This window comes from Amphiprion ocellaris, chromosome 16 (assembly GCF_022539595.1).
Source record: "Amphiprion ocellaris isolate individual 3 ecotype Okinawa chromosome 16, ASM2253959v1, whole genome shotgun sequence".
Taxonomy (NCBI): Eukaryota; Metazoa; Chordata; class Actinopteri; family Pomacentridae; genus Amphiprion; species Amphiprion ocellaris.
In genome coordinates this window covers 205,001-222,198 of record NC_072781.1, presented here as the reverse complement: position 1 = coordinate 222,198, position 17,198 = coordinate 205,001, and the positions used below count along the sequence as shown (strand labels likewise).

Below are 17,198 nucleotides of genomic sequence, written 5' to 3'. Positions count from 1 at the left end.
ATCTTCATGCATTTAATAGGATCCATTCATGTCAATTCAAACAGAAATGAGGAAATATGTTGCTTAGATTCTGTTTAGTCTTTATTAGTTTTTAGGCCCAAAACTAAGTTCTGTAAAACATTTTAGCTAAATTTTACGAACTTCAAATGTTTTCAGTCCTGGGAGTTTCTGGTTAACTTGGGCTCAATATTTCCAGAACAATAACTCCCACAGCCATGAAAACTGTTGAGGAAACAGACAAAATAGTTTCCATTAGATCCAAATGATTGCAAGGCTTCAGCAGATGACATTTTTTAAATTACTGGAACCACAGAAGTGGAAGGAGGAGGGTACTGGGGCACCAGAATGTTCCTATAAGTGCATTTATATGAATTTATTCATATTTCCTACTAAAAATACCGTCTTTGATTGACATTTTCTCTAGTTTTGAGGTCTCTAACATCAGTAGGAAATGCTGTGGGGTAAATATGAGAAACCATGGTTCCAGTTTGTTGCTATCTTGATGAAATGGTCATTCACAGGACTCTCAGCCCATAAACTGGTGTGTACAGGGGTGGAGATGTTGTCATTATATGTGCAAAGTTACAACATGCCTCTATGTTGTCTTCATATAGAAACTTAACATATGAGTCTGATTCTAAGATTTGTTGTGAGTGAATACCTAAAAACTCAAGAAGGTAAAATCCAACATTTCAAATTAAACATCAGATCAAAGACAAACAAAAAACCAGCAGCAGAATGGGAGCTTCATGTGTTTGGGAGAGAGTCACTCAAAGACAAACAGAATACTACCTCACCTGTCTGTTCAGGTGTTCAGACAATAATTTTGGCTTAGTCGTCTGAGAGGACTGAAGTCTGCTACAGTTACACGGGATTAAACACATTCACGGTCTGTGAGCGTCCAAAACATCAGCTTCACTGCTTGTTGTTCTGCTGAAATTCCCCCAAACTACACTTTTATTGTGGCAACAGCACTCAGATCAGGTCCTAAAGCTACAGACCATAACCAGCCTGAAGGTTCTCCTCAGGTGCTAACAGACATACCTTCTTCATCTGAATCACTGAATGGGTTGAGGTGGTTTGGATGAAGGTCGTCTTCGGGGTCATCGAAGGGATTGTTGCTCATGGTGGGAGGTTTTTCCTGATCCTCGTCTTCCAGGAAGTTCAGCTTGTTTATCAGTTCTGTTTCCACAGTTCAACAAAAAGTCATTTAAATGAACAACAAGTCAAAGAGCTACACAACAACAACAACAACAGATCCCCTGAAATCAATGAACACAAAGCGACCAAAACCTGCACTTTGGAGTGAACCATGAGTAGACACCAACCAGCCCAAACTTCTCTGTTCCTTCTTCAGCGGCATTCTGGGAACACTTATATGGTATGGGGGGTTACTGTGGGAGACGGAGAAGACAGCATAGCGTAGCTATGGAGATCCTGAGACCACTTTATCTTCATCACACTCACTACAGCTCAGCCTGCTGCTGCCAAGGTGTGGGTCAGTTCGAAAAGAGTGTAAATGAACCAAGAAATGCCGCTGAGAACAAAGAGAGTCTGAACCAGGAGGAAAAGTTCCCTTGGCCTGTTATAGTGAGGCTGTGTGAAGTGGTGGCAGCTGATAAGAGGGCTGAGCTTTTCTTTGACCCTTAGTGACGACATTCAGGACCCATTCTAGACCACGAGAAGGGATGAGTTTACATCTGTGAGGTGAATGTTCACTGAATGTAGAGAACTAGAGAACCAAAGGAATCCTAATCAGCTCACTTTGGTTCCCGGTGAAAGAACAAGCGGAACCCCTTTGTGTAAAATTTAGGGTTCGAAATTAGGTTTTGGTGTTACAGAAAGCTGAAAGTTTGCAGTGAGTTGTTTCACAGACTAGCGCACACCTTAACTAAAGAGAAACTAACCAATGGAACCATCTGGCTGGTCTTTGGAAGGAATAAAAACCTGAACACTTGGCCCCTCAAAGCACAAACCTCTAATTTAATGTGCAGCTTTATTACAAGGTGTCAAATTATCACAACCTAACCGTACTTAACACAACAATAGAAAGGTTTCCATGTAGTCTGAAGAAAACGTCTGAAAAACCCTGAACAAACTGCGCTGGTTGTCAAAAGCTGGAGATACCGCCTGGCTGTAATAAACAGAGTAGAAGCTGTTCGCCAACCACTAAAAAACCACAGAGAAGAAGAAGAAACCAACAAAACTTGATCTAAAAAAGAAAAACGGACCGACGTGTTCAGGAGCTGTTTTCTATCAGAAGGTTGTAGTTTCTCCTTCATGTGAGCTTGTTTCTGGTGAAAAAGCAGCAGATAAGTAATGGGAGGTAAATGTTCACGACGTCAGAACTGATCTGGAAAAGGTGTTCCCATCTCCCACCGTCTTTAAAAAGTCAATAACTACCTCCAAGTAGAGTTCAATTCCCATTTCTGCCATTTTCATTCCATTTTTCTTATGAGATACTTGAAAATGGACATAAAAACATATCATAGAAACATGGTTGATGTGTCTCATGAGAATCCCCTAGACTCTAAACCTACTCTTCAATTCAGAAAGAACATTTAGTTTCATTTTGAGAGCAAAGTAAAACATCTGTGGTACTTCAGACAAACTCTGTTAGAGAAAGGGTTCATCTGGAGACCCTTTACCTGGTGTGGTTCACTACCAATTGCAGGAAAAGAACGTGGAAGGTCACAAAATAAATCACAAACAGTAGAAACCAAAAGTATGAACATCAACTGATATGTTCACAGCACCATGTAGAGACATCACCACCCAGATTAACTAAAACCACACGACCACAACACGACCACAATGCTGGGAGGATCCAGGGATGTGGGAGGAGAGGGGAGGGATGGGGGAGAAATAAAAGGCTGGACCAAAAGATAAATATATGGGGAGAGATGTTGGGAACAAGACGATGGAGGACGATTGGAGGAACACAGGAAGAGATGAAAGAAAGCTGGAAAAAGACCTTGGCAGGAAGCAGCAGGTTTAGCTGATGCTTTGCGTGTTCGCTTGGAAACACCTTCATCATCATCATCATCATCATCCCCATAGAAGCAGCTGAGGGCATTCAGCTGGTTTACTATCTCTGTAGAGGACAGGTCCATAGGGAGGAGGAAGAACAGCAGTGAGCAAGGACAAAAAACACACAACACACACACAACATACACACAACATACACAACATACACACACACAACATACACACAACACACACAACATCCACAACATGAACACAACCAGAGCACACACACTGTTCATGTGTAGAAACACATTCAGAGGATTTTAGGTCTCCGAGTGTCTGCAGGGCTACAGTTAAACTGACCAGTAGGCTGAATAACATGTCAGTTCATCAACATATGACAGTCACACTGTAATGTGATGTAAGGCAAGTTAACTGAAACACATAATTTACAACTATTTCTGCTTCTTTACACCAAAAAAAATGTAAATAAAATCACACACTTCTCATGTTCTCTGACCAATCAAGAGAATTTTGTCTGAGAGAATAGCTCATCCAATTTAAGGGTTTTTACAGTGAGATTTAAAAAAAATAACAACAATAACAGTATTTAAACTACATTGAGTTTGGTGACATGTGGGCTCCACATACAACTGCAAAAACAAAATTCATATAGCGATCTACATGAAAGGTCTGTCGTATCTAACATACTTTACTTAGATTTAAGTTGTTCTTTAACTAGATTTTAAAGACATGGAGTTTATTGAGATGCAGCCTAAACATTAAAACAAACAAGAAAGAACAACTGAAAAACTCTGAACAGGCAGATTGGGTTGTTGAAAAGAAAACCAACATGAGTTGTAGGGAAATATTTCAGATACACAATGGATGACAACGACCAATAACAGATGCTGTCAGCAGTTTCTCTACATAAATCAGCATGATTAAATTATTATAAAGTATATTTGTTACTTTACACCAAAAAACAGGACAAAAAACTTTTGTGCTTGTATATATATATATATATATATATATATATATATATATATATATATATATATATATATATATATATATATGTATGTATGTATGTATGTATGTATGTATGTATGTATGATGTATGTATGTATATGTATATATATATATATGTATATATATATATATATGTGTGTGTGTGTGTGTGTGTGTGTGTGTACACACACACACACACACACATATATATCTGTGAAAACATGAATATGCAGGACTGTGTTATTTTATCTGATTCCATTTTGTTGTTTTTCACAGTAAAGATCAGGGGTGTCAAACTCATTTTAGTCCAGGGGCCACATGAAGCTCAATCTGATCTCCAGTGGGCCCCACCAGTAAAATCACAGCATAATAACCTATAAATAACCACAACTCCAACTTTTCCCCTTTGTTTTAGTTAAAAAAAAAAGTACATTCTGAAAATGTTCACATTTAATGAAGTATCTTTTTACAAAATATTATGAACCTGAAATTTCTTAAGGAAAACAAGTTCAATTTCAACAGTAGCCTATTATGCCTCAGTTCATCATTTACACATGCATTGTAACTGCCAGATAACAGTTTATCTACAAAAACACAAAACATTCAGTCACAGGTATCTGGAACTGAACAATCTAGTATTTCACTTCATGATCAGAACAACTTGTCAAGTTCTAGAAATTATTTTAAATTTACAATTTTACAAATTTACAATTTACAGTTAATGTTGTTGTAATTTTTATCATTTGTAAAGTCGGCCCGCGGGCCGAAATGGACCGTCTGATGGGCCGGTTTTGGCCCGCAGGCCATATGTTTGACATTGCTGGTAAAAATAATCAGAGGAGATGAGCCGAGTATGTGACGTGATCAAGTACGCTGGTGTTCTGACTGCACATTAATGATGTGTTCTCCCGTTCTCAGGAGTCTGTACTTCGGAGTCTGAACGGCCAGTGCATATACCATAGATATATACAGAAGATCATTATTGATAATATTTTTTTATATCTATGGCATATACAGTCTATGGGGCCAGCACAATTTCAGTATTGTTGTACGTCGCGAAAAACAGGCCGACGTTAAAACAATAGTTCAGCTAATTAGTTCCGTGTTGAAGGACCTTTTCCTCCCAGTCGCCCGCGCCCCCCCCCCCGACATGCCTCTGCGCCCCCCGAGGGGGGCGCGCCCCACTATTTGAGAAACACTGCTTTACACACACACACACACACACACACACACACACACACACACACACACACACACACACACACACACACACACACACACACACACACACACACACACACACACACACACACACACACACACACACACACAATTTTGTCAGCAAAAGAACAGAGAACATTCAGTGTGTTTTCCAGGCCTGGGTTAAGTGTTAGTACTCTTTCCTCAGGTAGCATAAAGGAGGAATATGATGCTAGAAAGCTATGGCAGCTCGGCCGGCTTTTGATTCAGAGATGCGTGCTGGTGAAGCGTTGCTGTAGGCATTCGATGCATATACATATAAATACATATAAATGAGGCGCGGAGCCGGGAAGGGAAAGAAAAGGAGGGAAAGCATGAAGCTTAACATGAAGAGGTGGCGCTTTGAAAAGTTGGATTAAGCAAAGCAGGAGGCAGCGGGGCCCAAACATCAGATCCTAACATGAATCCTCCACACGTATGAAGGAGAGCCACCATCGGTTAGGCAGCAGATCAACACAAGGAGGGACGAAGGAAGGAAGGAAGGAAGAAGGGCTATCAGGGAATTAAAGCAACAGAAAACACCCTGAAGCATTAAACAGTAAATAAAGCTCAGGAATTTACAGATTCTCCCTCCTGCTGCTTTACTGAAGCAACACATATAAAAACACAAAGAAACCCAGGCCTTGTCCACACGTAGCAGGGTTTTTGTAAAACCGAATATCCTGCCCCCTCCGTCTAGAAAAAAACTTACGTACACACCACCTCGTTTTTAGAAAAAAACCTCATCCACACCTAACCGCATAAGTGTGTTTTTAAGCACATTCATAAGCATGCCGGACCTTTAGGTGGCAGTAGTTCCCCCAAATCCTAACAAGGTGGTGGAGAATAACTGTCCTTAATGTCGTCCTTCGCCTGTGTTGTTGAATGTGGAGCAGTATCTGGGCTTGTAAAAACAAGCAAGTAAAAAGCGCCTGTACAAGAAACAGCGTCCAAAACCTTGTGAGAGCATCCATACTGTTACCGAATGTAAACACAGGTCGCATATGTGACGTAAGAACATATTTTGTCGCAGGCGGTGATGTTTTGAAACGCAAAACCCAGGTTACTGATGTCCGCATGCAGACGCATAAAACAGAGAATTCGCAAATCTTCACTTTGGTCGGAGTTTTTAAAAAGAATCGTTTTTGATGACGTAAATCTGCTTTTTCGTGTGGATGATAGGCCGAATCATAGAAAAATATCTTCGTTTTGTGAGATACCCGGCTACGTGTGGACAAGGCCTCAGAAGAAGCAAAGTTGCTGCCCCACATGAAGCCCTGGTTATTCTGGGAGATTATTCTGGAGGATTTTATTCTTCAGTTTGAGAAACACATCCGTCTCTTTCAGCGATGTTCCTGTCAGTAAATATTTACAGTTTGTTGGTTTACGAGTTGCTAGACGACATTTACAGCAGAATAATTTAACATCAACACATCTCTGACTCACAGCAAGAACAAGAGCTGACTGTAAACGGTGCTAATTATACAGGAATAAAACATTTCCACAAGCAGATATCTGTCTAATTATTACAGAAATAAAAAGTGTTTCTGCAGTTTTTACCTGTGATCTTAGCAGCCTTCTCCTCCTGGTTGACTCGGTTCTCCGCGTCCTCCTCATTCTCCTCCTCAAAGTCATCCAGGTTTCCGATGTCGGCCTGTTTCATGCTCATCAGGCTGGCCAGGCTCTGCATGTCCTCATCCCTGCACCAGGAAAACACACTCATAATTCATACAAATACAGAGAAACCCACATTCACATGCAGCTGAGATACTTTCAAGCAAAGCTGCAGATTCAGTTCAGAAATTCAGATTTAAATCAGCCAGAAGGAGTTCCTCTTTAACCAAACTGTTCCTCTATGAGGGATAGAGTCTGAGCTGAGGGAAGATGTTTTATCTGCTGTTTATTACTGAAACCACTGAATGAAGCCATGTAGTTACAGTAGATCACACCGTATGCATCACGTAGCCACAGAACCAGAAATCAGATGGTGATGCAGAAATTTAAATAAATATGTTCATTTATACTGCTGGTACTGCAGCTGGCAGAACTCTGGTTAAAAAATTTATTATTCTGTTGGTTAAATCAGAAATCAGTGGCTTTATGGATCTTGTATTTTTAGCACTACAGCTTTTCCCGTCATAAATGTTTATATTCCTTGTTTTCTCCATGATAACTACATGTTGACTGAAGTAGCGGCACACAATTGATCCATTTAGTGTAGAAGAAAAGTCATATGATGCCTTTAATGCCTCCTCTGATGTGAATCAGAAAACCTGAGGTAACTAAAAAAGATGATACCACCGTCACGTTTTCATCATCTCTGACTGGTTTTAGGTTTTATTGAGACGGCTAAAATAAAGGAAGCTAACACTATATCTAACCCTGTTGCCATCATCTCTGACTGGTTTTAGGTTTTTATCAGCTAACATAAAGGAAGCCCACACTATTTCTAACCCTACAAGCCCTCAGGTCTAACTAGCACAACTCTGAACATGCTGGAGCCGAAATAGATTTTTTTTAAAAAACTGCTAGAAATACAAGAGAGAGAAAATGCTGCATTCATTTTCATGTATTCATTCATGTATTTATGCCAGTATTTCGTGCTACTGGAACATTTCCACCCAGATGGTTACCAACAGCTGGATCACACATGAGGATTAGAACAGGTCTCCTTCATCTCTCCACCTCTTCACATTACTCTGATAAACACCAACACGTCAGCTTCACTCCTCGTCTCTCCACTTTTAGGGTTTTTCTACATTATTTCTTGTATTTTCTCTGTAATCGCTGTATTCTCTCTCTCTTCCCAGCCCACGGGCTCATCTGAACTGGTGTGATGAGTTTGTTTGTGTGCGGTCAACATCATTCCCCGAAGGGTTAACAAGGGTTACGCACCATCGACCCACCGCTTGCTCCACAACAAAGCCTCGGCGCTGTGCTCCCACTCATATAGGGGGGTCTTTAAATGTAAGTTATCATATTAGGATGAAGAACAAACTGTCTTCAAATGAAAGCTGCAGCTCTAATGAAGGAACAGCAGCAAACACTGAGCTAGAGATGGTAAATTAAACTGATATAGAGCAGATTCACACAGTAAACAGAATCATCTCTCTGAGGACACAGCAGCTGGAAAAATTCTAATAAACTTCCAATCTAAACTTCAAAGATTAGCATTTTCTCTGGTTGAAACACATAAAAACGAACTTAAAGATCTGGATGTTTAATGTGTAGGATAACTCACTGTTTATCTAAAACTCATTATTAAATTAATCTTTAATGGGTAAAATAAACGACTGCAGAATGAATTTCATGATTCTAGATCCATTCTTTGAGTTTCCAGTGGTTAGAGTTACTAAAACAGTAAAAATATTTTACATTAACTCATGAATAATAATAATATCATGAATTAATAAACTGTATTCTTGCAGCACAGTTAAAAAGGACATTTTTCTGCATGGAATATTTTTACTTTTAATGCCATAGCACATTTTTCTGTCTGCCGAGGCAAACAAACACTTAATAGTGATATAAATTAATATATATTCTACATTTTCAACCAGTGGTTATTCTGTGATATCAGCAGAAATACCAGCAGAGTGATGCTATAAGGGCAGTAAAATATTTTATTCAGCTGGAATGAGCCTCCATCTGCAGAATAGTTACTGCCAGTGAAAATTGAGAAATAAATATAATAATATAATAAAACTGCAGCTTGGTCCTGCATTATTCTGCTACTTACTCCTGATAAACATTAACAGAAACACAGTTAGATAAAGCTATCATGACTGCACCAACAGCGGTCTCTTCTGGTTTCTTGAATATTCTGGGATTGACTTCAGCTGCTTTTCAGTCCAGACAGTTCAGTTCAGTCCTTGTAAAGCTTTTTCTACCAGCATTTGCTAAAGTAAAGTTATTATTATGAGAGAATCACTAATTTGTTCCATCCATTTGCTCATTCAGCAGCTCAACAGCAGCTCAGTAGGTCTGACTCATGATTTATGAAGACAGAAGCATCAGGAGACTGGAAGACAAGCAGTAATTCAGCTGCCATAGACAGACAGCTGCAGGAAATCAGGTTATAAACTAGTAAAATCTGTTGAGGTACCGATAAGCAGAATAAAAACATTTTAGAAGCAGATGCTAAACAATAACTACAATATTATGTAATCAGTCACGGAACTTCTTCCAAAACCCTAAAAACCTGCACTAGTAGAGAGAAATCCCTCCTGTAGAGACTTACGTGGCCTTTCCCTCACGGAGGAAGATGCATGAGAGCGAGAACTGCAGCGTGGCCGACACCACCTTCTTGGACAGCGGCTTAAACTTGAGTTTGACGTCGGTCTGTGTGGGCATGGGGCTAGCGTACTGCTTCATGTTTATGCTGCTGGTGGCCAAGGCCTTCCTCCGGCCCGATGGAGACTCCTACAAACAGAGAGACAGATAAACAGTACATTACAGACGATTATGTCCTCACAAACAGAGGAAAGATGAGGTTATTAAGGAGAATTCAGCCGGTTTAGTTCCATTTTATGTTAGTAAATGCAGGATATCCCAGAGACAGCAGAACCGCTCTTATCAGCGCTGCTGGTTCCTGCTGTGATTTCAGTATCAGCTGCTGGTTTGTGGGTCCAGAACCAGCTGAAAGGTGTTCCTTCCTCATGGCGAATTCTCCTGATATTTCCTATCAAAGGTCCACACTGACACCAGTTTCTGCTTTCAGAGCTCTGGGCCGGGGGCGAGCAGGAAAATTGGAATTTGGGAATTTGCCACAGACCAGGTGATAAGAGTTATAACCCTGCATGTGTGTTAAAATAAGAACTAGATATGGAAACTAAACTGCCTTTAGTCCTTCCTCCCTCCAACAGACTGATGGTTTAGTGTCTGCAGGTCTGGAGATGGAAGCTTCCTGCTGTCAGAAGATCAGACCAGGTCCACCTCCTTGTTGTGTTCAGACCACACTTTCTGTTCCTCATTCTGTGATGGAAATCACCTTTCCTGGTTAAATGATGTGTGTTCATCTGCACAGAGGCTGATGGTTGAGCAGAAACCGACATGAAGATCAGACACCGATGTTCCTCAGACCATCAGACCATCAGACCATCAGATCATCAGATCCTCAGACCCTCAGACCATCAGACCATCAGACCCTCAGACCATCAGACCATCAGACCCTCAGACCATCAGATCCTCAGATCCTCAGACCCTCAGACCATCAGACCATCAGACCATCAGACCCTCAGCCCCTCAGACCCTCAGACCATCAGATCCTCAGACCATCAGACCCTCAGACCCTCAGCCCCTCAGACCATCAGACCATCAGACCCTCAGCCCCTCAGACCCTCAGACCATCAGACCCTCAGACCCTCAGACCATCAGACCATCAGACCATCAGACCCTCAGACCATCAGACCCTCAGCCCCTCAGACCATCAAACCCTCAGACCATCAGACCATCAGCCCATCAGCCCATCAGACCCTCAGACCCTCAGACCATCAGATCATCAGACCCTCAGACCATCAGCCCATCAGCCCATCAGACCCTCAGACCCTCAGACCATCAGATCATCAGACCCTCAGACCATCAGATCATCAGACCCTCAGACCATCAGACCCTCAGACCATCAGACCATCAGACCCTCAGCCCCTCATACCCTCAGACCATCAGATCCTCAGACCATCAGACCCTCAGACCCTCAGACCCTCAGCCCCTCAGACCATCAGACCCTCAGCCCCTCAGACCCTCAGACCATCAGACCCTCAGACCCTCAGACCATCAGACCCTCAGCCCCTCAGACCATCAAACCCTCAGACCATCAGCCCATCAGCCCATCAGCCCATCAGACCCTCAGACCATCAGATCATCAGACCCTCAGACCATCAGACCATCAGACCCTCAGACCATCAGACCCTCAGACCATCAGACCCTCAGACCATCAGACCATCAGACCATCAAATCATCAGATCCTCAGACCCTCAGACCCTCAGCCCCTCAGATCCTCAGACCATCAGACCAGGAATGAAAGCAGCAGCAGCACGTTTTCTCTCTATAAATGTTTGATTTTTCTTGCTCCATTTTTGTCTCTATCTCCCCTCCTGGATGTCTAAAAGCAGCCTTTAAACGTGCACACAAACACACACTCTGGTGGTTTTATAGCTTCTTGTCTGAGCTGTGAATCGAGCCCTGAGGATTCATCCTCTCATGCTGAACAAAGCGGAGCAGCTCGCTCTCTGAGAGGACATATACATATACACTCTGTAGGCCAGATAAAGCCACACCAGCTCTTTACATTCCCCGTTTCCTGACGTCTTCACACACAAAAACACACACACACACCTTAGACGCTGTGGCTCTGTGGGGAAAACTCAATCTCAGGCTTATCGCCGAGGACCGCCAGCTATTCATTCATATGTATCTATATAAATATATATATCCACACACAGCATCTGGATCAGCACAGGAAGGAAAGCTTCTGGTAATATAGAGAGAAACTATGTCAGCTGCAAATAGAGATTATAAATCTATAGGTCAGCCAGAGGAGCAGCAACAGGACATGGAAATGAGTTTATTTCTCACTGATGGAAGATATTACATGTTATGTTTGTGACTTTAAAACTGTGAATATACTGAATTTATTGCATGTGATCAGCTGATTAACGAACAGAAGGACCAGTCCAAGAAGTTACTTATATTCCTAAAACCACTGAGAACAGAAAACGTGAACAATATCATCATTAAACTAAAAAAATTAGGATTAAAGCCAATCAGTGTTCATTCATTAAGTCTCACTGTTAAACAAACTGAAATAAACTGACAGAACCCAACGCTCTTTGGAATAACCCTAATAACCGTAACATAATCATGTTGGAGTTCTCTAATCATACCGGGGAGAAACTGTTTTCACTCGTCATATTTAAACCTTGTTCAGATGTAGAACATGCAACACTGCTGCTTCATTCATCTGGTAAAGTGAAAACAGGTCATTTTTACATCAGTGTTCCTCACATCTTCATTCAGACGGAACCACCAGAAGAGTTGTCATAAACGCACATTTCTACCCAACATCAGATTGTAATTATAGATGGATAATAATTCAATTCAATTTATCTTTATTGTCCCCTGAGGGAAATTTGCTTTGCAGGTGGGTAAAACAACAAACACAAAACATAGCAACACAACTCCAAACACAATCACTGTCACAGAGATTCCTGATGTACATACACTAAACACAGACTGTCCAAACAAAAGCTTTAGTGGATTTATGATTTCCTAATCACTGAACATTCTGTCCATGTGTGATGACATCAGAAACACACAAAGAAGCTTCACAGGTTTATGTCAGTTTCGGTCGGTTAGAAATTACTGTGATCCTTCATTTTAGCAATAAATGAAGTTTGCAAATGTGCACAGGTCTCTATCATTACAGAAATATATGGATCCTGCTGCTGTTTGATGCTGCAGATGTTCAATAAACTCACAGGAAAGATTCCTAAACAGCTGGAAGCAACAAACTGAACTTCAGTTTTTAACTTTCTGCCAAACCCTGGATTACATTCATTAATGTGACCTGTTACAGTCTGTCTTCACTGAGGAAAAGTCTTATTTTATGACCATTTTAGTTGTAATAGATATGAAATTATAGAGAAACTTTGTTGTCTGTGTTGTTTATGATGTTTCTGGACCAATACTGGTTCTGAAATGTGCAAAAAACGCTTTACCAAAGGGTTCACGCAGCTTCCAATGCATCATTAAAACTTGTTCTGTTATTTGTGATGCTGAAATGTTAGCTGGTCCAACCAGGTTAGAGAAGTGACCCGGAACTCATTCTGACCTGAAGCCAAAACATTCAGTCGTCATCAGATTAACACAAATAAAAGCATGTCTGAAAGTAGTTTTAGTCTCTGTTACTTTCCAAAGAATTTCCTTCCATGGATCAGTTTGGTTGTGTTGCAGACATATAGGAGCATCCCTGTTTATTCTAATGTTTCTGTTTTCATCAGTGCTTTTCTACCTATAGTTTTCTTTAACTTGGTTTCATTTTCCAACCATGAAGGTCCGTCTTCTCCACTGTAACAGGAACCTACAGTAAAGACTAAATACCGAACACCACGCTGGTTTCCACCAACATGGGGCCTTAAAACACTGAATAACCCATTTATAACTGAGTTAAAGTACGTCTTCTCAATACAGGATTTCATTTGTTCTGGAAGATCTCAGCTAGTTTGCATGTTGGAGGAATGGAGTCAGAAGAAGATAGAGTAAATCTAAGACTAACTGAAGAAGTTCTGAGACATTAAACTTAAAACATCTCTTGTAAAGATCATCAATATCTGTTTCTCTTGTTTCTCCTCCAACATCTCATCAAACCGTCCATCTCCGTCCAGCTTTGCCTCTTGGTTGGGACCAATAATTAAATAAAACCAACAGGAGAAACCAACCAAGTGACCAGCGAGGCCACCTGACATCTGAGCCTGGTTCCTTTGGCTGAGGAACATCATGACGTTTCATCTCCAGACTGTCCACAGAGCAGCCATCAGGAGGAGAAGAAGGAATTCTCTCTGTCCTCTTATCTCTCCAGATTACACCCCGGTATTATACTGAGCTAATAGCGCATGTAGATACTTTAGGAATGAATTTGCCAAATGCACCAAACGCTTAAGAAGCGGGATTTAGCAGGAAGGAGGACAGGGAGAAACAGGGAGAGGGGGGAGGTCCTGGAAATAGGAAATACTTAAGGATATGCAAATACTCCGGCAGAAGAATGGAAAAACCGTTTCAACAGATTTGAGTAGTGGCAGCAAACAATGGAAATCTGCTCCATGTCCCCGGACACTGCATGTCAATCAATGAGAGGAAGCTGGGGGTGGAGGGGGTAGCTGGGAGGATGGGAGGGGGTAACTGGGATTAGGAGGACTGGGAGGAAGGGGGGTAAAAGGAAAGGAAGGACAATACAGAAGTCTAAGTTATTACAGAGGATAGGACTATCAATACGCTCCTCTTTCTGAGCCCAGAGAACCACTAAATACCTGAGTGTGTGTGTGTGTGTGTGTGTGTGTGTGTGTGTGTGTGAGAAGCAGAGGATATTACAGAGGGAGGGGTGATGGCTCTATGCTGCCCCCTAGCTGCATCTCTGTAGAACTGCAGGTATAATAATAATAATAATAATAATAATAATAATAATAATAATAATAATAAATTTAATTTATAATGCACTTTACATTTGAAAACAAATCTCAGTGCTACAGATAAAAACATCGGCGATAGAAATACATCAGATTAAGGAAATGCTTTTAAAACCATAAAAGTCTTCAGCTGTTTTTTAAAAGCTTCAAGCGACTGTGGCGCCCTCAGGTGGTTGGGGAGGGCATTCCTCAGTCGCGGTGCAGCCGCCTGAAAGGCCCCATCTCCCGTGGAGCGGAGTTTGGACCTTGGAACCTGGAGTTGGTGGCTGTCGGAGGAGCGGAGGTGTCTGGTTGGGTTGTATTGACTGATCAGATCTTTAAGGTACAATGGTGCGCTGCCGTAGACACAGTGATAGGTCAGGAGACAAATCTTAAATTCAATCCTGAACCTAACTGGGAGCCAATGGAGATTATGAAGGATCGGTGTGATGTGTTGGGATTTGCGCACCCTCATCGGGATCCTGGCAGCGCAGTTCTGGATGTACTGTAGTCTCTGCAGGCTCCTACCAGGGATCCTGATGAGGAGTGCATTACAGTAGTCCAGCCTGGAGGAAACAAAGGCGTGGACCAGCTTCTCAGCATCAGGGAGGGAGAGGGAGGGGCAGAGTTTGGAAATATTTCTGAGATGAAAAAATGCAGTTTTACAGATGTGTTGAACATGGGTGTCAAATGAAAAGTGGGGGTCAAAACGTACCCCAAGGTTTGTAACGGAGGATGTGAGGGGAATGCCATTAGACTGCTCTATTAAAATAAAAGACCAACCAAACCTCCAGTTGAGCTACAGACTGAAGGCTACAGTTAGTCTGCAGAGCTTCATTTGTTTTTAATGATTAATTTCTATTCATTCAGTGTGTTTGTGTTGAAGTTAGAGCTGCACAATATGTTAGTATGTCATTCTAGCATCAACACTAGACAAGTACTTATTAACTGCTTCATACAAAAAAAAAACACATTCATTTTCCATGACTAATGTACAAGAGAAGTCCGTCTTCTGTAACATGAATTACTCAGATTTAAGTTGTTCTATTAACCTTATTTAAAGACAGATTTACTGACATGCAGGATCCACATGTTGCAGCAAAATCAGTGAGGAACAGACAAAAGAGGGAAGATTTAGTTGCAAAATTTAAGTTGCATGGAAATATTTTAGCTACAGAAAGAATAATGTTAAGCAGAAACTCTATCAGTACATAAAACGCCATAACTGATCTGTTTGACCTAAATCATCTATATCATCTAAATCATCACCACAGTTCTGAATGATGAGTGCAGAGACAGATCTGAATGCTACTAATTCAGATGTCTTTTCTAGTGTTATATCATGAGACAGTACCTTTCTGTAAAATCCAAAACCATCCCAATCATTTCAGCAGAATTAATTTTTATCCAGTAATATAGTGTAATATCTGATAAAAACAGAACGTTTCGGGTTCTTCCTCCTTCCTGTCAGCAGCAGAGATCTCAGAGAACCAGTCCTAACCCTCCTGGTGCCAGCTGGCCTCCATCGATCCACAGATGCTCTCTGGAGGGGGGGGGGAAGGGGTCAGGGCAGGAGGGTGCCCGGGGGTCCTGCTGAATCCCTCTGCCCTAAAATGCCAACAGGACGGGCCGGAGAGAGGCGGGGCGCTGGATTAATTAGGCTGAGTGCTAAAAGGAGCTGCTTTCTTTGTTGGGCAGAGATAAACCCTCTCTCCAATCAGCTAATAACGTCCGAATACCCGGTCAGCAAACGTTCCAGTTCTGGTTCTAACAAACATGGTCCATGCTCCCCATCCATCCATATCCATCCATACGCTCCACCTTTAACTATCATGTATTCATTCCTAAAGCTACCATGAGCCCAAACTTCTACCTGGAGACCCTCAGAGGAACAAACATTACCACCTGAGCCTCCTTTATGAGAACTCCTGCGTCCTGTTTTATTCTTGGCAGTGCTACTCTACAGAGTGATGATGGGTAGGGTTGATGATGTTTAGTACGTTAAAGAGACAGGAGATAAAAACATGGTTCTGGTATTACAATGAGGGAAGTGATGAATCACTGGTTCCACATCCAGCAGATGATTATCAACTTAATCCTGCCACCACAAAACAAAATAATTCTGATCTGAGGTCAGCTACCCTCCACTTACACACAGTCAGGCCTTTTCCACCTGAACTCAGATTCTCCTGAATATTTCCTCCTCTCAGCTCCATGAAAACACCGTTTTAGGGTCTCCTGAACTCAGATTCTTTCACCTCCTTCAGCTCAGACTTCTATGAACTCTAGTTTAGCGAAGCTGCAATGAGTATGGCCGACAACAACAACAAAAACAGATTTATTTACTGGTTTACATTTGGTAGCACTAGCAATTACCAGCTTTACAAGTTTAAAACTAAGTTAGCATCGCTGCATCACTAAATCCCAGTATTACTTGTCCTGAGCATCCAGAGAAACAGTGAAATGTCAAATTTCTTCTGTATGTGATGTTATCGTTGATGTAGTCCGTCCCGGCATGTTTATTAGCTGATTAGAGTTCTGGTAGTTGTTCTGGCAGTATTTTGTAAACCGGCGGTCATGTGGGCAGCATTTTTTATTAGTTTAGTGCAGAGGGGGGAGATATTTATTCATACTATCCAGTTCTATTTCCATATTAGTACAGGACTAAAGGAGCACAATCAGAAATAGAAAATACAATCCCAATAAAGCTCTATTTACATATTTTTCTGGTTCTGTTTATCATGTTAGAGTTGACAGGTTAAACCTACATTTTTGTATTAAATATGTAAACATATTTTACCTCCAAAATAAAATAAAGTTAAA

General features: G+C 41.4%; 1 protein-coding gene across 9 annotated transcripts in view; it reads right to left on the bottom strand.

Annotated features, from left to right (window-relative positions):
* ehbp1 (EH domain binding protein 1) overlaps window positions 1-17,198 on the bottom strand; it is a 211,641-nt gene that overhangs the window by 141,610 nt on the left and 52,833 nt on the right. For 8 of the 9 annotated variants that reach the window (XM_055018950.1, XM_055018956.1, XM_055018957.1 and 5 more), the window contains 4 exons: window positions 9,458-9,639; window positions 6,778-6,917; window positions 2,975-3,094; window positions 1,045-1,182 (listed from right to left, as the gene is read on the bottom strand). In XM_055018950.1, the coding sequence (XP_054874925.1) occupies window positions 1,045-1,182; window positions 2,975-3,094; window positions 6,778-6,917; window positions 9,458-9,639 (580 nt within the window). The remainder of the gene's footprint in view (window positions 1-1,044; window positions 1,183-2,974; window positions 3,095-6,777; window positions 6,918-9,457; window positions 9,640-17,198) is intronic. The other variant, XM_055018955.1, reaches the window with a different exon arrangement.